Genomic DNA, 25,251 nt, shown 5'->3' on the forward strand with positions numbered 1-25,251 from the left:
GTTTAAGAAGGATAGTAGGAGTAATCCATCGAACTACAGACCTATATCATTGACGTCTGTTTGCAGTAGGGTTTTGGAGCATATACTGTATTCAAACATTATGAGTCACCTCGAAGGGAACAATCTATTGATACACAATCAGCATGGTTTCAGAAAACATTGTTCTTGTGCAATGCAGCTAGCTCTTTATTCGCACAAAGTAATGGCCGCTATCGACAGGGGATCTCAAGTTGATTCCGTATTTCTAGATTTCCGGAAAGCTTTTGACACTGTTCCTCACAAGTGACTTCTAATCAAGCTGCGGGCCTATGGGGTATCGTCTCAGTTGTGCAATTGGATTCGTGATTTCCTGTCAGGAAGGTTGCAGTTCGTAGTAATAGACGGCAAATCATCGAGTAAAACTGAAGTGATATCAGGTGTTCCCCAGGGAAGCGTCCTGGGACCTCTGCTGTTCCTGATCTATATAAATGACCTGGGTGACAATCTGAGCAGTTCTCTTAGGTTGTTCGCAGATGATGCTGTAATTTACCGCCTAGTAAGATCATCCGAAGACCAGTATCAGTTGCAAAGCGATTTAGAAAAGATTGCTGTATGGTGTGGCAGGTGGCAGTTGACGCTAAATAACGAAAAGTGTGAGGTGATCCACATGAGTTCCAAAAGAAATCTGTTGGAATTCGATTACTCGATAAATAATACAATTCTCAAAGCTGTCAATTCAACTAAGTACCTGGGTGTTAAAATTACGAACAACTTCAGTTGGAAAGACCACATAGATAATATTGTGGGGAGGCGAGCCAAAGGTTGCGTTTCATTGGCAGGACACTTAGAAAATGCAACAAGTCCACTAAAGAGACAGCTTACACTACACTCGTTCATCCTCTGTTAGAATATTGCTGCGCGGTGTGGGATCCTTACCAGGTGGGATTGACGGAGGGCATCGAAAGGGTGCAAAAAAAGCAGCTTGTTTTGTATTATCACGTAACAGGGGAGAGAGTGTGGCATATATGATACGCGAGTTGGGATGGAAGTCATTAAAGCAAAGACATTTTTCGTCGCGGCGAGATCTATTTACGAAGTTTCAGTCACCAACTTTCTCTTCCGAATGCAAAAATATTTTGTTGAGCCCAACCTACATTGGTAGGAATGATCATCAAAATAAAATAAGAGAAATCAGAGCTCGAACAGAAAGGTTTAGGTGTTCGTTTTTCCCGCGCGCTGTTCGGGAGTGGAATGGTAGAGAGATAGTATGATTGTGGTTCGATGAACCCTCTGCCAAGCACTTAAATGTGAATTGCAGAGTAATCATGTAGATGTAGATGTTTTTCATATCACGACTTGGGTTCATTCTTATTACACAAAACATATACCAGGATGCTTATTTCAGTATTTCCAGTGAAACTGTGTTGCCTTTTATCCTTCATCATGATGCTGAGTATGCTGTCAAAACACCCATCTGCAAACGGGGCTACAGCCATGTTCACGATGTTGCAGGCATATTTTCCTGGTTTTACAATCACTCAGGTGCCATATCAGACTTCAACTAGCTCATGATATCACCTGCCACAGCTCTGAAATTTGGTAGTGCCACAGGATCTTATCACCAATGAGTGGTTTCTGATAGATGTAGCATACCTGAAGAAACTTGGGGCCTCCCTTCCTCACCAAATTCACGCCATAACAAAGACTAGAGGCTGCGTTGCACAGTATTAGCCTGGGATTGACAGAACTTTTCTTTTTTTTTTTAAAAAAAAAAAAAAAAAAAGAAAGAAAGAAAAGAAAGAAAGAGAGAGAGAAGGTGGAATGAACTTCAAAGGTGAAAGTTCTTAGGAATTCTCACTAAGGGCTACTCAGATTTCCAGAAGTGATAAAGACTCAGAACACTGTAAGATAACACATACTCTATATTTGAACAAATAATGTATAATAATATGAAAGCTATGAACACAACATTACAAAATATTTACTTCTTTTATAAGGTAATCAGATATTCATTATTCCTTAGTCTTCGTACAGTATGATAAATACTTTACACTCCAAACATGAGATGCAATTCATTCTGTACAACATAAAACATTTACCCGAAACCACCACACACACAACTACCAAAGCAACCACAGTAAGTACATTGTGTTTTTGAATACAGAATGTTGTTAGGAAGTTGTCACCTTTCACTTAGATTACTTTCAATATGATATCAAATTTGTGTGTAAAAAACAAAGTCCATCAAAATAAGAAACAAACTATTGAATGTAATAGTAAATATTTTTCTAATAACCTATTTTACTGGAATACTGATACTTCTTCCAAGCGCCTTTACTTTTAAAGAATAATATGGAATGTTGAATTCCAATGTTAATAACTTGGCACATTGCAAAACAAAAATCATAAAATATTTGGTATACTGTGCACACAGTCATAAGTTAACCAGCCTCTTATGAGTCAATCAAGTTACAGACACAATAAATTAAGAGCATCGACATAGTGAAAGCAGGTACACAAAATGATAACTATGTTCCAACTGGCTTGAACAGTCTGCTGAAGTAGTTCAATCAAGTAGATGTTACACCTTTCCTTGCAACCAGTAAATTCAGTACCGGATGTTTCTTTATGTAATCCACAGCTTTCTTATGAGTAGCCATTGTGAAGTCATACCCATTGCACTGCAAAAGACACAATGAATATTAATTATTATTAATATTCTTAACTTACACAGATACTCTGATGTGTGGGTCAATGGCTTGCTGAAGAGCACAAAATACTTCTGCAAATATGACAAGCATGTGGGTATTCAAAAAAAGGGCAAAGCACTGGACATTTAACTGAAAACAGGTGTCAAGCTTTCCAGAACAAAAGTTATAAATGGATTTAACTGAGGTCTAAACAACCAACTTTGGGATCACAGCAAGTAACTTATGGGTTCCACCCCCCCCCCACCCCCCACTTATATCTTACACACTTTAATCTTCAGATGCAGAAAAAACATATATGCCATCACTGTTATCAATGAGATGTTAAAAAGCCACAAATTAAATGACATATGAACAAAGGAATCATGACCAAAATGAATTTTCTACAGTCAAGATTGCATAAAATGATTCCAGAGAGTTTGTAGCACTGCTGCCAGTTTCAACTGCAGGGCACTAATGGTTACAGGCAAAAGCAGTAGCCATCTATATAACTGTGACAACACTGAGGTGTTCGCATTGCAAAAATTGCATTATACACTCCTGGAAATGGAAAAAAGAACACATTGACACCGGTGTGTCAGACCCACCATACTTGCTCCGGACACTGCGAGAGGGCTGTACAAGCAATGATCACACGCACGGCACAGCGGACACACCAGGAACCGCGGTGTTGGCCGTCGAATGGCGCTAGCTGCGCAGCATTTGTGCACCGCCGCCGTCATTGTCAGCCAGTTTGCCGTGGCATACGGAGCTCCATCGCAGTCTTTAACACTGGTAGCATGCCGCGACAGCGTGGACGTGAACCGTATGTGCAGTTGACGGACTTTGAGCGAGGGCGTATAGTGGGCATGCGGGAGGCCGGGTGGACGTACCGCCGAATTGCTCAACACGTGGGGCGTGAGGTCTCCACAGTACATCGATGTTGTCGCCAGTGGTCGGCGGAAGGTGCACGTGCCCGTCGACCTGGGACCCGACCGCAGCGACGCACGGATGCACGCCAAGACCGTAGGATCCTACGCAGTGCCGTAGGGGACCGCACCGCCACTTCCCAGCAAATTAGGGACACTGTTGCTCCTGGGGTATCGGCGAGGACCATTCGCAACCGTCTCCATGAAGCTGGGCTACGGTCCCGCACACCGTTAGGCCGTCTTCCGCTCACGCCCCAACATCGTGCAGCCCGCCTCCAGTGGTGTCGCGACAGGCGTGAATGGAGGGACGAATGGAGACGTGTCGTCTTCAGCGATGAGAGTCGCTTCTGCCTTGGTGCCAGTGATGGTCGTATGCGTGTTTGGCGCCGTGCAGGTGAGCGCCACAATCAGGACTGCATACGACCGAGGCACACAGGGCCAACACCCGGCATCATGGTGTGGGGAGCGATCTCCTACACTGGCCGTACACCACTGGTGATCGTCGAGGGGACACTGAATAGTGCACGGTACATCCAAACTGTCATCGAACCCATCGTTCTACCATTCCTAGACCGGCAAGGGAACTTGCTGTTCCAACAGGACAATGCACGTCCGCGTGTATCCCGTGCCACCCAACGTGCTCTAGAAGGTGTAAGTCAACTACCCTGGCCAGCAAGATCTCCGGATCTGTCCCCCATTGAGCATGTTTGGGACTGAATGAAGCGTCGTCTCACGCGGTCTGCACGTCCAGCACGAACGCTGGTCCAACTGAGGCGCCAGGTGGAAATGGCATGGCAAGCCGTTCCACAGGACTACATCCAGCATCTCTACGATCGTCTCCATGGGAGAATAGCAGCCTGCATTGCTGCGAAAGGTGGATATACACTGTACTAGTGCCGACATTGTGCATGTTCTGTTGCCTGTGTCTATGTGCCTGTGGTTCTGTCAGTGTGATCATGTGATGTATCTGACCCCAGGAATGTGTCAATAAAGTTTCCCCTTCCTGGGACAATGAATTCACGGTGTTCTTATTTCAATTTCCACGAGTGTATTATTGGCTGAGGTAGGCCCGCAAAGCTGCCATGCCCAGTCCTCTGGAACTATCAGGGATCAACTTAACCAACTCAACTGTAGTACTTTGTAAAGAAACTGCACCCATCAAAAACAACATAAACACTAACTGACAGTTTTGCTAGGTTTCCAGAAACACTTACGGTTATGATATTCATATACATGAAAAATAACTCAAGTTACAACTCTAAGATTTGGTTACAATCTATGCAGAAACTGACAAGAGATGATGTGAAGAGTACTGACAAAATTTCATAAACAGAGGATGTTGCGATACTGGTGAGAGAAAAGGAGTATCTCTGTATCATCCACAAAATTTATAAGAAACGAAGTGGGACTGGTAGTCCCAACTTGAGAAATGTGGATGAATATCTCATATTTCTTCTTATTCTTCTGCCACTCCAGGGTTAAGCCGAGGCCCTTTCTGGGCTCACCATGTTGTCTTTGATCTTCCCACAGTTTATATCATTTCATACTAGAATTGTAATTATTTAATTCATCACAAGACAGGAAAGATGTACACACTAGTAAATTCTTGTACTATCCTGCACCAGAAAAAATACAGTGTAATTCCAATTTGTTCCCTCTCTCCTCTTTCAGTGTTTGGAACAACTGACATTAGTATTTTAGGGCCAGGAAAGCTACAGGGTGTTTCAAAAATGACCAGTATATTTGAAACGGCAATAAAAACTAAACGAGCAGTGATAGAAATACACCGTTTGTTGCAACATGCTTGGAACAACAGTACATTTTCAGGCGGACAAACTTTCGAAATTACAGTAGTTACAATTTTCAACAACAGATGGCGCTGCAAGTGATGTGAAAGATATAGAAGACAACGCAGTCTGTGTGTGCGCCATTCTGTACGTTGTCTTTCTGCTGTAAGCGTGTGCTGTTCACAACGTGCAAATGTGCTGTAGACAACATGGTTTATTCCTTAGAACAGAGGATTTTTCTGGTGTTGGAATTCCACCGCCTAGAACACAGTGTTGTTGCAACAAGACGAAGTTTTCAACGGAGGTTTAATGTAACCAAAGGACCGAAAAGCGATACAATAAAGGATCTGTTTGAAAAATTTCAACGGACTGGGAACGTGACGGATGAACGTGCTGGAAAGGTAGGGCGACCGCGTACGGCAACCACAGAGGGCAACGCGCAGCTAGTGCAGCAGGTGATCCAACAACGGCCTCGGGTTTCCGTTCGCCGTGTTGCAGCTGCGGTCCAAATGACGCCAACGTCCACGTATCGTCTCATGCGCCAGAGTTTACACCTCTATCCATACAAAATTCAAACGCGGCAACCCCTCAGCGCCACTACCATTGCTGCACGAGAGACATTCGCTAACGATATAGTGCACAGGATTGATGACGGCGATATGCATGTGGGCAGCATTTGGTTTACTGACGAAGCTTATTTTTACCTGGACGGCTTCGTCAATAAACAGAACTGGCGCATATGGGGAACCGAAAAGCCCCATGTTGCAGTCCCATCGTCCCTGCATCCTCAAAAAGTACTGGTCTGGGCCGCCATTTCTTCCAAAGGAATCATTGGCCCATTTTTCAGATCCGAAACGATTACTGCATCACGCTATCTGGACATTCTTCGTGAATTTGTGGCGGTACAAACTGCCTTAGACGACACTGCGAACACCTTGTGGTTTATGCAAGATGGTGCCCAGCCACATCGCACGGCCGAAGTCTTTAATTTCCTGAATGAATATTTCGATGATCGTGTGATTGCTTTGGGCTATCCGAAACATACAGGAGGCGGCGTGGATTGGCCTCCCTATTCGCCAGACATGAACCCCTGTGACTTCTTTCTGTGGGGACACTTGAAAGACCAGGTGTACCGCCAGAATCCAGAAACAATTGAACAGCTGAAGCAGTACATCTCATCTGCATGTGAAGCCATTCCGCCAGACACGTTGTCAAAGGTTTCGGGTAATTTCATTCAGAGACTACGCCATATTATTGCTACGCATGGTGGATATGTGGAAAATATCGTACTATAGAGTTTCCCAGACCGCAGCGCCATCTGTTGTTGAAAATTGTAACTACTGTAATTTCGAAAGTTTGTCTGCCTGAAAATGTACTGTTGTCCCAAGCATATTGCAACAAACGGTGTATTTCTATCGCTGCTCGTTTAGTTTTTATTGCCGTTTCAAATCTACCGGTCATTTTTTAAACACCCTGTAAGTTACAACCATATTCTCTAAATTTCTCTCTCTTTCAGTCTTATGTAGATTGGTTAGTTTGATGACTCCCACCGAGTTTTGGGTTCATTGGTATGAATGGCAGTCCATATGAACAGGCATCAGCTGGCATTCTCTTGTTCTTGTTGGACATCTTTGATGCTTTAACTCTTGAACTGGACTTCCTATCAACTGAATATTCAGTTACATATATGCCATTTCTTCAGTCACCTGTATTAACCTACATTTTTACTCTTTTGCTGAAAGCTTTTCCCTGCTAAGTGGGCTTGAACTGAGCAATAATTAGGAGTTAATGTTGTTGTGTATAACACTAATTTCCACTGTTGGTTTTAACAGCAAGTGCTTGCCTATAGTTTATGGGGTTATCCCAACCCACCCCCAGATAACACTCATACATTATACATTATTGTTGACAATGATGTCCTACACTGTTATTCTCCCCACAGGACTCGCAGAAGCAAAAAAGTTAGTGTTTATCAACTTTTGCTTTCATTGGCTGGGAGTAAATATCGAGTTTTGCAAAGACTTTTAGTTTTCAACACCCTACAGCAGCAGGGAATATCAGATTTTGACCACAATGTTTCGACAGGTGATGCATGACAACATGTTTGATTTGTAACTACAAAAATCTGAATTTTGAAAAACTGAGCATTTACTGACTTATGAAAAAATGCTCCTTATATTAACACTGTTTCTGAGCTGGTACAGCTCTGGCATGGAGCTAGATGAGTGTTGTTATGACCCCTCCACCCACCACCACACACTTAGAGCAAGATGAGTGTCAATATGCCCTCCCCCCCCCTCCCCCCCCCCCCCCCCCCCACAGACACTCACACCAACAACAGCACTTAACCAAACTGTTCGATGGTAAGTGCTTAACTCATTGGTGTTAACTTGTGCAGTAAATATAATGTAAAATATTTACCAGCTCACTTGCTATGTCCTAAAGACTGCATCCATTCAGGCTATTCAAGGAAGAGACAGAATACATAGATACAATACGCAGGACCTCAAAAGGGTAAGACACTCGATTTACTGAATAGTATGTGAGAGTATTAGAGAATAAACGGTTAGGTACTCATAAATATCAACAAATAGTTAAATAGTTGTAAAGAAGCAATACTATGTTATTACAGTAAATTCATCCAACATCGGTGTTTAGCACAGTTCGATAAAGATGAAACAGACATTATTCACAAATCCTATGGCCCGTCACTACAGCCTACACCAAGATGAAGACATTTTAATAAATAATGTCAAACTGAACAGATCTTGAAATGACAGACAGTGTGGCCTAACCCAAAGGGAACCTGTCTCCTAGTCTTTAAGTAACCTAAGTGTGAGAAGTCATGTATACCATCTTTCTCTAAATTACAAAGGATATCCAGAAAGTACTTTGTTTTTGTCTGCAGGACAATGGGCAGGGACAGCAAGGTCATACTGTTGTCTGAATGTTTGTACTTCGTCAGCATCCAGCCACACCAGCATGAGGTTCATGTCGTTTCTCGTTATTTCACAATAAAAGTTTTAAATGTGTGCCATAACTGAAAACCCGGCAAGCTGTGCAATGTCGTCAGTAACAAGGTTTCTGTTCACGAAAAACATAAACCGACTGAATTTTATCCAACTGTGTGAAGTGTACACAAACAACATAATCACTGAATGTGGAATGCGCCAATGATGCATTAGGTTTAAAAGTGGCTGAACTAATGTTCATGATGAAGAGTGATGTAGATGACCAAGCACCATGGCTGATAAACTGCTTGCACAAATTTATGAAAGATTCAAGAAAACTACTGATTCAAAATGATGGAGCTTTCATTCAGTTTTTCACAAATTTCACAAAGTTTGCTGCATTAAAGTGTTGCACAGAAGCTAGACTACCACAAATTTTGTGCAAGATATGAGGTTGTGACTAACTGTTTGAAGTATCAGGTAGCAGAATTTTATGGCAATGGAATTTAATAGCTTTCTCGTTGCTATGATATATGCATAAATTTGTGTGGAGACTACACTGAAAAACAGTATTCAAGTGGCACTTCAAAGTGAATATAACATTTTTTCCTACTTAGTTTTAATACCAAAACAAAATCTACTTTCTGGATAGGCATTGTATGAAAATTTTGTTCTGTGCATTATTGATTGTTAAATGTTTGTGGGTCACATTTTCTGATCAGAAATTAAGAAAAAAATATTTACAATATAACTGTTACAAATTTTCAAAATACTATCTCTCTGAAACCATGTCAAAAATGTATCAGTCTGAGCTTATTTAGGGAAGTCGCTGTACGCTGTGACAGCCTCTTCATTGGATGAAAAATGCTGCCAATGAATGTTTTCGTTTGTCTTTACAAATAGGTAGAAATCACACGGGCCCAAGCCGGACGAATACGGTGGGTGCAATAACACTCACACTTTTAAGAAGATGCACAGGCCGAGGCGTTGATGTGATGGGGCAGAAGGTGCCTACTCTTAAACTTTGCGTGCTATTTATTTATCATTAGGTATCACAAACAAAACATATATAGCAAGTTAAAAGAGGCTAATTCCATTCTTACTTGTATAGCAAGATATGACAAATGTAAAATATTAAAATTGCTTAGTAAAATAGTCCAAAAAACTTTCAAAGAACTCATTTATTATATTTCTACTTACAACATCTTAAATGCTGAACAAAAATATGTTCCATTCATTACCTGCAATATTTTGTCATGCATCCGAAGGCCTGATTTAGCTGCAGGACTCCCTTCATGTACTTCTGTAACATATATGCCCTAAAAGTAAAAATTATTTAAATTAAGAGTCTTGAATTTATATATATATATGCTGTTTTAATGGGTTTAAATGTTAATTACAGACAGAATAAACAGCAACACTACATACAGTGATCTTTTGGTATTTTCATCATCCATTGCAATAAAGGAAATAATGTGAAATAACCTTCTTCACTTCTGTTATGAGAAGTAATACACACTGAAAGCTTAATTTCTAAAATATTAATGTGAGGGGAAAAGTTAGTTTCAACAATTTTGTTAAGATTTACCATACCCATGTCAACAGAATAAACACTTAACTACTTTTTTTTTTTGACTGACTATAAACACTGGTGTTCAAAATTAAAGCAACAAGTGGATATTTTGCAAGGCAAGTGGATATTTTGCAAGGTTGCATTTGTTCTGCCACAAAACAGTATAAACAGGTATAGCATAGTAGAAACGTACAGAATACAAAATGTAAACAACAGCAACGTGCGTAACAGAAGACAAAAATATTCTTCGTTTTTTCCAACTTAAAAGATTTGCACACACATTCCGATAACTGGTGCTTAGTATGGGGTGTGACCACCTCTGGCAGCAATACGGGCCTGACGTCAGGATATGCTGTGAATGAAGTCGTCACTCATGTTGAGGCAATAGCGTCCATTCGTGCTGCAGAGCTGCTCGCAAGTCTTGGAGAGTGGTTGGTGGATGCTGATGTGATGCAACCTGCCTCGCTAACACATCCCAGACATGCTCTATAGCATTCAAATCAGGAGAGCAAGCGAGTCATGTCATAAATGCAATATCTTCCATTTCCAAGAAAACATGAACAACCTGTGCCCTATGAGGTCAAGCATTATTGTCCAGCAGTACGAAGTCTAGGCCCACAGCATCTCGCAACAACTGCACAAGGTCCGAAGATCTCATCGTGATACCTGACACGAGTTAAACCTTGCTCACTCACCCGTACAGTTTCACGAAGAGCTGTTCAAGTGGTCAACATAATCCTTGCCCACACAATTAGGGATACCCCTTGATATCGGTCTTTTTCCACAATTTTTGAGTCCTGAAATCATTTTCCATGTTCCTCCAGATGCGAATCCGTCGAGAATCACTCTCCAGATCAAATTCGTTGTCATATGTGAAAATAACATTGGCCCACTGTTTAACTGTCCACGAGGCATGTTGACGACTCCATTAGACGTTCTCTTCTGTGCAGATGCATCAGAGGTACACGTACAGCAGGTCTCCGACAGTAAAGGGCCACTCCATTGAAGCTTCGTGTACACCATTTGCCTCGATACAACACATCCAGTGGGTGCTGCGAGGTCAGATACCAGTTGCCATGCAGTACTAAGGCAGTACTGCCGTGTCCTTACAACCGAATAACGATCCTCTCTGATATTGCATGTGGTCGGCCCTGCACTGGTCTTCAGGATACAGTTTCGCTGTAAACTGTCACCTCATCGGAGAAACAACAGAATGATTCACATTATGCCATCGGACCACATCAGCTTGCAACTGTCCTCCTTCCATTCTTCCTCCACCGTAGAGAGTCTGGTAGGTGGCTTCCCTATGCCTTACTGCAACATCTATGACTGTGTACACAGTGATTGTGGCTGTGGGATTATTCGGTAAACACTGCCCCATTTGATAGGTGCCCTGACATCATCATTGGCATGGTTGTCCATTGGCCGGAATGCCATCTTCCATACAGAACACAATCATATGGACATCTATTGGCAGTTTTTATGATTATATCGTGAATTAGACATAGGACTGGGAAATAGTGGTTTGTTGCTTTAATTTTGGACACCAGTGTATATTAACATACTGAAGAAAGATACTCATCAATATTAACTCACCACACAAAAGGAAAATGACGGACTCTAATATTCACAATGCCAAACTATCAGAAACAAGTGATATCAGGAAGTTAATTGTTTGATTATTCCCATGTTTTACCATTTTAATCATTATTGCAAAAAATAAATAATCCTTTCATTGAGGCATTTGTGATAGTTTTAATCTGTAAGAGACATTTATCACAGACATTTTTGTGAAAAATTGGTGCTCATGTCAAAAGGGAAACTGAGATCTATTGGGTTGGCACATAAGTTCATAGTATCTGCATCAGTTTGTAGTATTTGTCACAAATTTAATAAATACAACAGACACACACAACAGAGACTTTAGTCATCAATAACACATTGTCCTTCACTATTTACAACAGCCTGCCAATGCTGTGGTAACTTCGCAATTCCAAAACCATAGAAATCACACAGTTTTGCGGCTAAGAACTCGTTGAGTAATGCTCAGAGTGCATTTTCATCTGGAAAGAAAGTTCCTTGAAGGTTGTTTGATAGAAGGCATTTTTTTTTTTTTTTTCAAGCAGAGTATGGGCAGGTGTTACCATGGAATAGCATCACTTCACACTGTCTTCCTGGTTGTTCTTGGATTGTGTCTGCACGGCGTCTCAGTTGTTGACAATAAATGTCAGTAGTGCTGGGGAAGCAATTTGTTGTACACTGTAACATCACTGTTCCACCAGATGCATAACAGCCGGCCGAAGTGGCCGTGCGGTTAAAGGCGCTGCAGTCTGGAACCGCAAGACCGCTACGGTCGCAGGTTCGAATCCTGCCTCGGGCATGGATGTTTGTGATGTCCTTAGGTTAGTTAGGTTTAACTAGTTCTAAGTTCTAGGGGACTAATGACCTCAGCAGTTGAGTCCCATAGTGCTCAGAGCCAGCCAGATGCATAACATGATCTTTTGTTGACGAGAACAGCTCTCTGTACAGGGAGCAGCTGCTTTGTTTGGACTCAGGCATTCCATTCTTTTCCTTCTTTTAGCGTTAAGACGCAATTTCTTGTCACCAGTAACGATAGAGGATACGAATCAAGCAGAGATGTACATGTGGATACCCACTGATTTCTGTGACTTTGGTTTAGAGCATGCAATACCCATACACCTGATTTTTTAACCTTCCTCATTTCATGCAAATGTCGCACGATGGTAGAATGATCACAGTTCATCACATTTGCCAGTTCTCGAGTACACTAATGTGGATCATTCTTGATTAATGCATTTAAATGATCTTTATCAAACCCATAAAGTCTTCCTGAATGTGAAGAGTCACTTATATTTAAATGAGAAAACCATTTTCATATCATACAGTCAAATGGCATTATCTCTATACACGGTGCAAATGTTTCTGGTTTGAGGGGTAGCATATCACTTTGGGGACAGTGATGCTTTATTCCCTCCATCTCTCTAACAGACAAAGGATAGTCATGACCAAGTGTTTACTTTGGGCCACATAATGTGTGCAAAATTTTGTTTCTTTTGTGTGTGTCATGAGAGTGAAAGTGGATGCAGCATATCTGCAAGGAAGAGGTGATGGGCACCTGGATTTCCTGCATGTGGAGACACCTGTTCATTGGGAAAGTTATTCCATGAGAATGCTGTCCCACCTCAGAGATTCGCTGCGGACCACAGAACTTTGCCATGCAAAAATGGTCATGACATCACTTGTCAAGGAAGACTCATACAAAACAGGCAGAGCCAAATGAAAAAGGCATATACATGCCGTCAGCATTGTTAAAGCTATGCTGCAGTAGAATCTAACATGGAATGTAAAACGGAGCTAAAATACATGTGCAATAAAGAAGCAGTGCATGAATTTATTTTGTAGTGATTAGTGTTTGAGATTTCCATCTGGCATGGACACAGTATCTTCAAGAACAGTCTGCTGCCTCAAGATAGAACTACTTGGTCCAGTCAAATAGTTAACAGAGCTAAGTAAAGGCGACCACAAAAAGCTGTAGCCTACACAGTCCACCTCCTTTATGATGCCTGAACAATGGTAGGCACATTCCATTCCATTCTGGTGCCCTCTGAAACTGGGCATTTGGATGGGTTTGTGTCAGCAAGTAAGATGACTTTTTTTTATAAAAAGTTTGATTAAAACACAAATAAAGGACCAAAGAAGAAAAGTTTTGTTGGAACACAATGTCGTCATCCCCAACAAAGGAGGCAAGAACTTGGATTTGTGGGAACGTGTAAACTTATTGGTGCTGCAAATGAACAAATTCTACAAAAGCTAAATATGTTGAAGGGAAATTGTTGAATCCCTCAACAGCAACTCTATTAAAGGAGCTAATAAGTCCAAGTGGGAAAAACAACATGCGAGTTGGCAGTAAGCTGTTATCATCTCCTTGGCACAGCTTCAATGCATCTGCAGACAACTACAGTTGTGTCAGCAATGCTGATAATCCAGTGTTGGCCGCAGTCGTAGATGACTAGTCACCGACAATGAGGTCTGCCTCACCTGATCAATCAACTTCTCACTGATGTCTAAAGGCAACAAATGCTGTTTTCAATCTTCGGCGAGCTTTAGTTGAACCTATATATATTTTAAATTTGTGTGTGTGTGTGTGTGTGTGTGTGTGTGTGTGTGTGTGTGCGCGCGCGCGCGCACGCACGCGCTAGAGGAATCATAATAGCTTTGAGTGCTTCAGAAGTAGATGTCAAATCAGAAACTTGTGATACTGATTTGGTTAGTGCATGTCAGTAGTTACCAGAACGATCGAAGGATTTGAATAACAGTATTTAAAGAATGGAATGTCAACTATAAAACCTCAAAATTCTTGTATTAGTGACCTAAGAATTATCTTTCACAAAAACAAGTTGAGAGACACACATTAGGGAATCTTGACAAGAGAAAAAAGAAATAAACTGCAATAAAAACATTAACCGGGGACACATGGCGAGGTGCTAAAGAATGTGCTCTAGTACGAAAGGAGGTTGATGAACAATTTCATAAGGTAAATAATGACATAATGAAAACACAAGATTTTGCAGAACAGCAATTTGAAACAGTAAAGCAACAAATGCCTGAATGTTATGACTATTGAAGAAAAAAGGCCCTTATTGTGTCACACATTCTACACTCTATAGACAAGTGGAGAAATGTTAAACAGCTTAGCAGGAAGTAAAGACTTGAGATGTCCATTGGACAAATCCAATGGTGGATATGTTGCGTCATGTTGAGAGCACTGTAAATCATTCAAGATGTGGTGTGCCTCTTGTTGCTAGTCAGAGGGCTGGAGAACCTGTAATTACCATACATTAAAGGTTGAATAGCAGGCATTACGCCATTGTAGTTCTTGGTATTTATTTACTTCTAAGGACAGCATGCATATTTATGTAGTTATTTGTTTAGAGCTGCAGGAGAAGAGTAGCATTGTGATGAATGTCTGTTCTGCATAATGTAAGCAAATTTCTTTTTTCTGCTGCAGGAAATTTAAATATTAAACAGAACATAGACAGGTATGGACAGAGACAAAGTTTAAGTTCAGTATTGAATTAATTCTTTGTAGGTGATAAGCATTACTGCATGTTAAATCACACAAATACAACTATAAAACTTCAAAATTCTTATATTAGTGGCTAAGAAGCAAATTGCCTTTGATAAAATCAAGTTTAGAGACACACATTGGGATTTAATACTAACGAGTAAAATTAAGAGATGTAATCGATGTTCAGTCCTGTTAGCTGTTGCTGAAGATTTGTAGCAACTATACAATCTCTGGTTTGGTACAACCACATGTTAAGCGTCAGTTAGAAATATTCTCACGAGCGATTTTAGTGCACCTGCTTAATATATTTGGGATTTATTGTGATTAAGTACTGGTAAAAGGATTACGGGTCTGTGGAATCCTAATTATTTGATAGAGAAGCACTAAAAATAAAAGACCTAACCTCTCAACCAGTGGGAACCAGCTCTATGAATAAGTTTAACATTAAAAAAGTATGTGATATCAAAGTTTAAGTATTAACAATGCCAAATTTTAATCCTGCCACTGTACCCTGGACGCATGGTTAAATAAATATATATTTTTGGCTGTGCATTCCTAGGGATATGAAAAAGCCTGAATGTTACTGACATCACATAAAATGCAGGAAGGGTGAAGCAATCCAAAATAGTGAAGATGGCGTATCTATATTCGAGCTTACTGTACCACAACACCTCGCGGAATGCTCTTGAGCAGCCATAGTGGATGTGCAAGCTAAAGATGGAGAAATGAGTTCTAGATGCCAAAAGGAGTAGGGTTCGTAAAATGGAATGTAGACAGAGACTTCATATAGCAAGGGATAATGACACACTATATTTGTGTAAGAAAAGGTGGAGTGGACCAAAAGGATGGCCTGCACCACAAGTGCAGTGCAGAAAGGAATAAGGGGACACTATCTCTGTAAAGAATTGTAAGTATGTAGGGAGTGTCTTTCTGCAATAAGTGGTGTATTTGCCAGTGTTTATAAAGATAGTATCCACTGTTGAATTTTTATTTTATTTTTTAGTTCAGAGCTGACAAGTGGTCTCCCAGGCTCATCTCAGACTTGTCCACCAATATTAGTGGCAAAGAATCCGAATCCCTACCAACCTGATTAAGGGTATTAAAAAGGAGTGTTGCACCCACTATTCAATGGACTTCCCTTAAAATGGAGAATAAGGCATGGGAAAAAATGGGATATCACATTTAAGAGCAACTAGAACAAAAGAAAACAAGGAAGACCAACACAGCTGACAAGAAACATAGGGATGAGTGTCCCACAGACAAAGCGTGTGGCACGAGACTCCCTAATCACCCTGGCCCCACCTCGAAAGTAGTTTAAAACATTATACCTGAGAATAAAAACCACTGTCATGGAGAAATTGGGGAACCATTTCAACTATCTGTGAGATGTCCACCAATATTAGAGGCAAAGAACCCAGAAGATCATGTTTATCATGGAGAGCCAGACAAAGGGAGCATTCCACCAAGGTGTGAGGCACTGTATGTAAGGCTCCTTAAATAAAACTATGGTTAATTTGGTATGACCAATGTGGAGGCACCATAGGATAGTGAATTCCTTTCACGAGAAAACGAATGAGAAGTGTCATACAACAGTAATCCTGAACATGAGGCGGAATTTATTTGAAGACAGAGTAGATCTGACCAATAACTTGGAGACAGCTCATTGAGTTACCATAAATTAAACCGCACTAACAGAAGATCAGTTTAATAAATAATATGTCTCTTTTAATGGCTATTTGCTCTGCCATAAAAACACAACAAACAAAGCTTGTTCCTGACCAGTGAGAGATGTAAAAGCATACTACATCCCATTCATGATTTTACGCTCTGATAATCTTGAAGACCTGAGAGAAACAAATGGCAAATGGTCATGGGGTTGACTGAAACTTAGGTCCTTGAAACAGATTGGTCCGGAAACTGTTGGATGCTGACTGTATCAGTGAGCAAAAGTTGATACCATCGGAACTAAAGAGGGAAGACCCCTGCTTCAGGAAGGAGACTATCTTCAGGACTAATCTAGATAGCATCATTGGCCAGACTTACTCTACGATGATGGACTGGATCCAATTATATCAAAGCTGAAAATGCACTGAGCCATTAAACCCGGGAACCATAGTCGAATTGAAATAAGATGAGGGCCCTTAAATGTGGAGGAGAGCATGGCATTCTGCACCCCAGCAAGTGTGGGCAAGGAAGTAGACTGAATTAAGCTTTCGCCACAAGCAGCTACTCTTTAATTGACTTATAAGGGACAGCCATTTAACCTTCTTTTTTAATAGGAGCCGCAAAAATCAGGGCTGTGTAATAATGTTCCAGCACTGGTTAAGAGTTCTGAGTCACGGTGACCAAGGTATGATGACAGAAATGCATGACTAGCATTTTCACATTGGAGAAATGAAATCACGCAAAAGGGTCTCAGTGGAGTTCTAAGTCTACCGAGAAGAAATATGCACAAAGTACTGGTGTTTAAAACATCGCATCAGAGGTGGGGAAATAGTTTCATACTGCAGTGGTAACACATGATTTTGACCTTTTTTAAAAGCAAATACCCCTCAAAAACAAGGATGAATGTGCTGGTGTCTAGCTCTGTTATCCTGCAGGCCTCAATGTACATGACATTCAATGTGGATCCCTCACCTCTCCAATTGTTCATATATTTCTTCATCCATCTGCAGCATTATATCCCAATGAAAAATTAATCATACCACGTTGAAACATTCTTATTGGGCATGATAGTAACAGGTACTACCCCACCACAATATTATTGCACCTGGCCTCCCGCGTGATGATGTTACAGTAAACACATACAGTGGTGACTCCCAAAAATGCATCACATTGTGAATGATTTCAAAACAGTTCTGCACACCCCGTCAAGCGATTTAGTGTGTCATCATGAAATGTCACAATAAAAAGTAATGATCAGCTGAACAAAGTGCCTTCACTCCCAGGTGCAATAATATTGTAGCCAACTAATATATCACCATGTTGTTTACAAGATACTGTTTACTGATACCTGGTAAGATTTTCTGTCTAATTAAAATGGAACCACTTTGAAATTTGCAAATGGAAGACAGTTTGCCAATACATATTCAATATTCTCCACAAAAAGCACTGGCTTAGTAGAGAAACCTGCATCTGGGTGCAAACCAGAAACTTAGGAGAATAACTGTCTGCAAGTAGCTTGATTTTTTCCCCCACCCATGTCATAGTGAAGGAGGGAAAATTCCTTGAGTCATTATCTATTGGCACTTAACTGTGATGTGTCTGAAGAGATTGCCAGGTCCTTGTGGTCACTAGCTTAACTTTGGTCATTTCATGATGCCGCCTACTCCAAATTAGGTCTCTCTCCACAGACACCGCCCAGCCAGAGCAAAGGCCACAAGTCATGACAACCTTCTCCTCAGCATGCACGATGAGGTGGCTTATTCAGGGGGCCATCACTGTTCGAGTACCAGACAACACTTCACATAGACTGGCTACCAAGCTGAGTACTGAGAGCGACATTCTCTGAATCTGTGAAAAATTTTGTAAGCCTTGGGACCAAATGCAAGTTAATCTAAAGATGTGGTGTAAAATAATGAAACAATGTGGGTGAAGCCAGAATCAACATACTATGAACAAACTATGGTGTCAGCTGGGAAACTGCCCAACAAAGTAAGTCGGGAAAAAGATACAGTCAGGATGCAAGTCAAATCATCATTATTACTTGTTTATACAAATAGCCCCCTGCTCTGTTAGCACTGATGATAGCCACATTATGGTTGAAATATAGATCTGCAGTAAACAGATTATTAGTCCCTGATTCTGTACATTTGCTCAACTTTAATAAACACAGTCGCTAAGCACATCCATTCTGTATGGAATCGAACTTGATAAGAGGGATTGAGGCACTGTTTGGTACTGATTCTGTTCTTTCCATTTTCCCTTCTTTCCTTTCCACAATAATTGCAACATTTGGGTATATGGAGAAAAGAAAATCATCTAATGCAAGTACAGGATTATTCAGAAAAAAGAAGCAGATTCAGTGGATTTACTTCCAACAAACCACAAAAGATACAAACACAACTAAAATACTCCTAGACAGAATTGTTTCATGTGTTGCAATTAGCAACATTAGAAGCCAATGTTAATGTGCAACATTCAATTTGCAAAAATTATAAAAGTAAGTGCATCTTGGTCTAATTTATGAGTGGCATCAGAAATTCATAGTAGATGGTTGCATTGCAAGCAGAAAAGCACAGGATGTCCTCAGTCATTGGACGAAATTGTTGTGTGTAATTATGCAACTTATGAAAGGATTCCTATAAAATCCACAACACGAGCAAGCAATAAATTTAAAATATGTTAACAAAAAGTATGGCAATTTCTAAAACACGACTTTCATCAAAAAGCATACAAACTGTAGCCATTGCAGGTATTGCATCCTAACAACTACACCAAAAGTTACGAATTTTGCACTGGCATTCTGGAGCACATGGGAGAGGATAGTTTTTCTGAATGATTAATTTTTTGTATGAATCCATTTTTCATCTTCCTGGTACAATTAATTACCATAATGCTCCATTCTGAGTGAATGAAAATTCATTCAATTTTGAGTGAACGAAAATTCTATTGCAGTTATCGACACAAAAGAGACTTGCTGAAGGTTAACACCTTTGGTACCATCTCTTCAAAAAAAAAAAGTTTATGGATCACTCTTATTTTATTGATAATATTGTCATTGGAGCCTCACATCCAGACATGTTAGAAAACTGGTTATTTCCCCCAACTTCAAAGTGGTTCATGAAAAATCATCTTCTTGCAAGACCCATGTCTCACATTACTGAATAACAATATTCCGGACATTGCATTGGAAAAGGATGTATAGATCAATTTTTCAATCTGTGACGGCCCACCTCATCTGACCTTACCCTCTGTGATTTACATTTGTGGGGTCTTCACAAAAGACTTATGTTTTTTCCTAGTTATGCCAGCAACTCTTCTAGATTGGTGACATTGAATTGTTAAAGTTATGAATTCGATGACAAGAGACAAGCTGACTCCTGTATGGCAAGAAATGAGCTATGTATATCTTTTTGAATCCACAATGAGATTTTCACTCTGCAGTGGAGTGTGCACTGATATGAAACTTCCTGGCAAAGTAAAATTGTGTACCGGACTGAGACTCGAACTCAGGACCTTTGCCTTTCACGGACAAGTGCTCTTGTTTCTTCCAGGAGTGCTAGTTCTGCAAGGCTCGCAGGAGAGCTTCTGTGAAGTTTGGAAGGTAGGATACGAAGTACTGACAAAAGTAAAGCTGTGAGCATGGGGTTTGAGTTGTGCTTGGGTAGCTCAGTCGATAGACCACTTGCCCACAAAAGGCTATGTGACACATGGTGCTCATAATTGACTGTATATTCATTTGAACTTTCACTATGTAGGAACGATGGAATTGTGCTTACACCCTTTTGTAGCCTGTGAGAAATATATTTTTGAAATCTAATTTTCCTTTTTGAATAAGCTAGTACAACAATTTCAGAAATGGCGAACACTACAGCATGTTCTACTTCATTGCAGAGTACTGATAACGAGATAGTAACAGGAGGAATGCTTATACAATAGGACCTAAACACTGCTACAGCTGACTCATTCCTCAAAAGCCCATATGCACATATCACCTCAGTATAGCTGCATACATACCCTAAACTGCTACAAATGTGCAGAATAATCCACAGGCAATGTATAAATAAGTACATATTGAGCTACTAGTTGAAGATAAATGGTAGCTATTTATTTTTGAAACAGTAGCTTTTTTCTGAAGTAGTGACTTCCCTGCTACTGATCTCATGTAGAATTAAGCAATGTAATAATAGTTTTATTATTAACTCATTGCCCAAACTTATTTTCTAAGAGTAGTTTTTCTTTTATTTATGTTTACTTAGTTACTTATTCCAGATCCCTGAAGATTCTGCTTCTTTTCAGCATCTAAAAACACAGTGAATGAAAGCTTATCACACAGAGGTAGCCATTTTTCAGCGTACACTGTAAATCTGAAACTTACCGATGTGTCATTGGATAAATTTATGTTTATAAATATTGAAAGGTTGGCAGAGAAGGAAAAATATACATAAAGGAAGTTGCCCTGTTGGTGAAAAGAAAGCTGTAGGTCCTTGTGCTGTGCAATTCCAAGATATTAAATGTTACAGAAACCGTGGAATAATGTAAATATTCCAAACACAAGTGTTTCAGCACTTAATTTCCTTTGGGAGGTGTATGTAAATCTGATTCATGAGTAAAGTTAAGGACACAAGACCACGGCATTTGGACTAAAATTTTTCCAGATACACTATGAAAGATCACAGCCAATTATCTTCATATTGACAATATTTCTATACCACTGAATCCTTGGTCCTTTTATTTCAAAACCCAAGTGTAAGGGTTCCCCAAATTATTAAATACTGTCCAAAGGTCATTGGCCACATGACAATGAGCATGACAGTAAGGAATAAGAGATTATACATCTTGCTTAGTTTGGAAAACTTCGAATCCACGACAGACTTATACAAACCTGTACAGTAATAAAAAAAAAGTGATAGGTCATACCGAAGATATGCTGATTAGCTGTCAATGTACTGTAATATAATATGACAACAATGTCCACTATGAAAGACTAAGGTTTAATGTCCACTGAACAACACTGACATTAGGGGTGGGAGCACAAGCTCAGATTAGGGAAGGATGAGGAAGGAAACAGATCATGTTCTTTTCAAAGAAACCATGCTGAAATCTGTCCTAACCCTTTAAGGAATATATAAACTGAGAAGCAGTGGTCACAATACCAAGTTCCTTGAACAGATTTGCACATAATGTTCTTGAATTTACACCACAAATGTGTCTTATTACAGACTTTTTGTTAGCTTGGTTTGATGAATTACCCCAGATATGATCCTATATGACATAACGGAATGGAAGTAAGCAAAGTGTGCAAGATTTTTTATATTTATATCTCCTACATCTGACATCATTCACACTGCAAATAAGGACTTGTTTAGGCACTTCAGCAATTCTGTGGTATGCCCATCCCAACTGAATTTATCACTGAGTTGTAATCCCTGAAATCCAGCAGTTCTCATTGGTTTCTGTATACTATCACTTTATTGGGTGTGACCAATGGAAACAAACTACTAACAGCAGCAAGCATTGAAAGAGCATGGTACACAGTAAGTGTACTACAGCCAAGAGTGACGTTAATATTAATAATAATAATAAACAAATCGGAACAGACAACAGCCTAATCCTTGAAAGGGAAATGATAATGATTAATTGAAAATCAAATCAATTAAATTTACACTCTACACAGAATACTGCTAGTAAATTATCACTATAGTGCTAAGTACTACTTGTGCTTATGCCAGCTACATACAACATAGTAGATAACAAACCACACTGCTACTCAGTCGTAGCAAATAGCTGCTGTATATATTCTATCATTAAGTTTAATATTTATTTGATTACAGTCATGGTTCTCAGAGTAAATGGTTACTGAGATCTGTAACACCAGCAGCTAACATGATTGTTGTAAGTTTTTAATGTCCCTTCCCTAGACCATTAGAGATTAAGTGCTTGGACAGGGCTGGGGAGAGAAATCAGCTGAGATCAAATTCGTGTAAGTCCCCTGGCAATCACCCACAATTGTTTTGGGAAGTCTTAAAAAAAAATTAGGTCAATACAGAAGGGTGGGGGTTCAAACTCTGTGCATGCAGTGCAAGTACTGTGTCTTTACTGCTAGCAATTGTTGTGTCTGGGTTGCTGAGGATGATTGGGCCCTATGAAAATGACAGGAAATGAGCAGGAACTATGGTCACTGGAGCCGACTAATTAGATAAGCACTTGAATGATATGATAATTATGGTTACTGTATACATATTCATTTTTCTGGTGAGGAACCATCACAAAATTAACGATGTGTCAGAGACGGAGTTAATTATGGTACCTTCCAAACTTTTTCTAACAAATTATCTGCAGAAGTTTAACAATGATGCCATTTCACACTGTGAAGAAACAATTATGGTGAGACTGCAAATGGGTGAAAAGTCCTTTAAATTTTGATTTATCTCACAATGTTATTGCTTCATTTATAAGAATTATCCTTAAAAATATTCTTAATTACTCCATACACAATTCCATAAGAGGTCACAAAAGTGAGCCAAATATAATGTAGACAGAGAATGTAATTAAGAATATCATATTCATTACACAATTAATATACATAAGAGATTTAAGTGTGATATATAACAGTTACCACCAAAAAAGTATAATGTATCCATTTTAAACAACAGCTAAAACACAGTAAAAGGTTATTTGCATAATAATGCACATGGGGACAACTAATAGGCCTAATATTTATTTCCGAGCATTACAGTTTATGCTGAACTGATTTGAAACTCGTCAGCCTAATTTTTAATATTTCAAGGTAACACTAATCTCACTTCACTTTACTGACTACAAAGGGGTGAGGAGGGATAAACGCAATATGCATCAATGCTGCTGTGACCCTCTCTGGAGTTTGTATGCTTTTCAGTGCATGCAATGATATGAAACTGAGTGTTAGGTAATCACATATTTCCACTTGAACACTTTCACGAAAACCCATAGCAGTCTACATAAACTGTTAGAACAACAGAAGCATCAGTAAACAAGAAAAATATTTCGGAAAACAGCCAACGGAACGTTGTTTCACATTCATGTTAAAGTAAGTTGCTAGATACGTAACAATCACGTACATAATCCGTGTATCCTTGCGGGCTTTTCCTGTAGTCTTGGTCTATGCCTCCACCAATCTTGAAACCGCATTTTAATACTTCCCGACCTTCACTGTCTATTCCAGGTTCCTTATGCAACGTTATGGGAATCTGAAAAATATTAGTAGGAAGATCACGACACGTTAGAAGACGGCTCCCGATGCAACAATTTCACAGTGTCCCAAACATCTGCTACATAAATAATTTTCAATCTACGACATAAAATGCTAGCAGCATTTAATATTCCAGAACACACAGCTGACATACACTAAGGCATTCCATAGCAGTTCCCGCCTCATGCTGAAATGCCATTTTGGCGCACATTGCATAGCCTGATTTAAAAAAACTCTATAAAGAAGACTGTGTTAAATTTCCTTAACGCTGCCCTCAGCAAAAATCTAACCACCAACCACGAAAACAAGCACACAGTGTTAACACACACAATTCACAGCTACTTCACAGCAGTACTACGCCCATCTGACAAAGATAACACAACAGTGTATGTCATACGCGCTTCTCCATAAACGAATCCGATGAATCATCGGAACTCGGAAGAACCTCGTTTAAACGCTCATACGCTCTCGTACAGACAACATATAACCCATAAGGGGAAAAAAAGAGAAATTCTGCTGTCGTTCTGCTACCGGAAAATACAAGTGAGCTTCATTTCTACAAAGCCGTCGAGAGGTACTGTATAAATGAAGAAAAATTGACTTACAAGCGTAATTTGGGGCCTAAAACACTAAATTTCGTTTCTGTGACAATACTTAATGATTTTTTTTGGAAATGTTAATAACTGTATATTGTTGTCAAGCTTACAACGCGAGAACTTACGATTTATGTCTAAGTAAATGCATGACGTGAGTTGGCCGTGAACTTTCATTACAATGTTGCTCTTTCCATGGGGGTACAGTTTATAAAATCCGTTTGCAGGTGAAGGTGTATTTAAATCAGGTTTCAGAATAACACATTTATTTATATGATAAACCATATGATAGTGGGCTTACTGTCAGACATGCCTCGAGGAGCCACAAGCATCGTTAATATTAATAAACAATTCTTTTTTTTCATCTGTTTCTCGGTCTTTATTGAAGCCTATTTCACCCTTAGTTGTCCCACATATTTTCAATCAGACTAACAGTTTACACCTCATTTAAAATGTTTGCCTTATTCACGTGTTACATAAACATGTAGTCATATTTACGAGGGTACTACAAAAACACTAGAAACCAAGATAAAGTGGTAACAAAAATAATTAAGATTTTCATAATCATAGTTTTCTATAGAGACACATGAAAACCAGATACCACTCTCTTAATGTTTAATTGTTTGTCAGTATTTATCTAGATGTCTGAAATATATAACGAAATATTTTTCATGTGGCTACAAGTAATGATTTTGTATGACAATATACTGTACCAGATACACTAAAATATATTGCAGCTACGATAATTCTTATACGGGATGAATCTTATT

General features: G+C 39.7%; 1 protein-coding gene across 2 annotated transcripts; it reads right to left on the reverse strand.

Annotated features, from left to right (window-relative positions):
• Positions 1-1,881: 1,881 nt before the first annotated feature.
• LOC126263020 (tax1-binding protein 3 homolog) lies at positions 1,882-24,275 on the reverse strand. 2 transcript variants are annotated; one of them, XM_049959985.1, is made up of 4 exons: positions 24,043-24,267; positions 23,758-23,886; positions 9,575-9,652; positions 1,882-2,660 (listed from the first exon to the last, which is right to left on the reverse strand). In XM_049959985.1, the coding sequence occupies exons 1-4, from the start codon at positions 24,097-24,099 to the stop codon at positions 2,550-2,552; spliced, it is 375 nt and encodes a 124-aa protein (XP_049815942.1). In that variant the 5' UTR covers positions 24,100-24,267; the 3' UTR covers positions 1,882-2,549. The 2 variants fall into 2 exon arrangements, with proteins under 2 accessions (XP_049815942.1, XP_049815943.1); XM_049959986.1 differs by having other exon boundaries at positions 2,583-2,660; positions 9,575-9,636; positions 24,043-24,275.
• Positions 24,276-25,251: the final 976 nt, after the last annotated feature.

Source organism: Schistocerca nitens, chromosome 6 (genome assembly GCF_023898315.1).
Source record: "Schistocerca nitens isolate TAMUIC-IGC-003100 chromosome 6, iqSchNite1.1, whole genome shotgun sequence".
NCBI lineage: Eukaryota > Metazoa > Arthropoda > Insecta > Orthoptera > Acrididae > Schistocerca > Schistocerca nitens.

Coding starts and splice junctions, on each gene's coding strand:
- LOC126263020 (XM_049959985.1), bottom strand. CDS start 24,099: ATGTGCGCCAAAATGGCATTTCAGCATGAGGCGGGAACTGCTATGGAA. Junction 23,887..24,042: donor CTGCTATGGAATGCCTTAGT/GTATGTCAGCTG, acceptor AATATTTTTCAG/ATTCCCATAACGTTGCATAA. Junction 2,661..9,574: donor TGCATGACAAAATATTGCAG/GTAATGAATGGA, acceptor TGTCTTTTGCAG/TGCAATGGGTATGACTTCAC.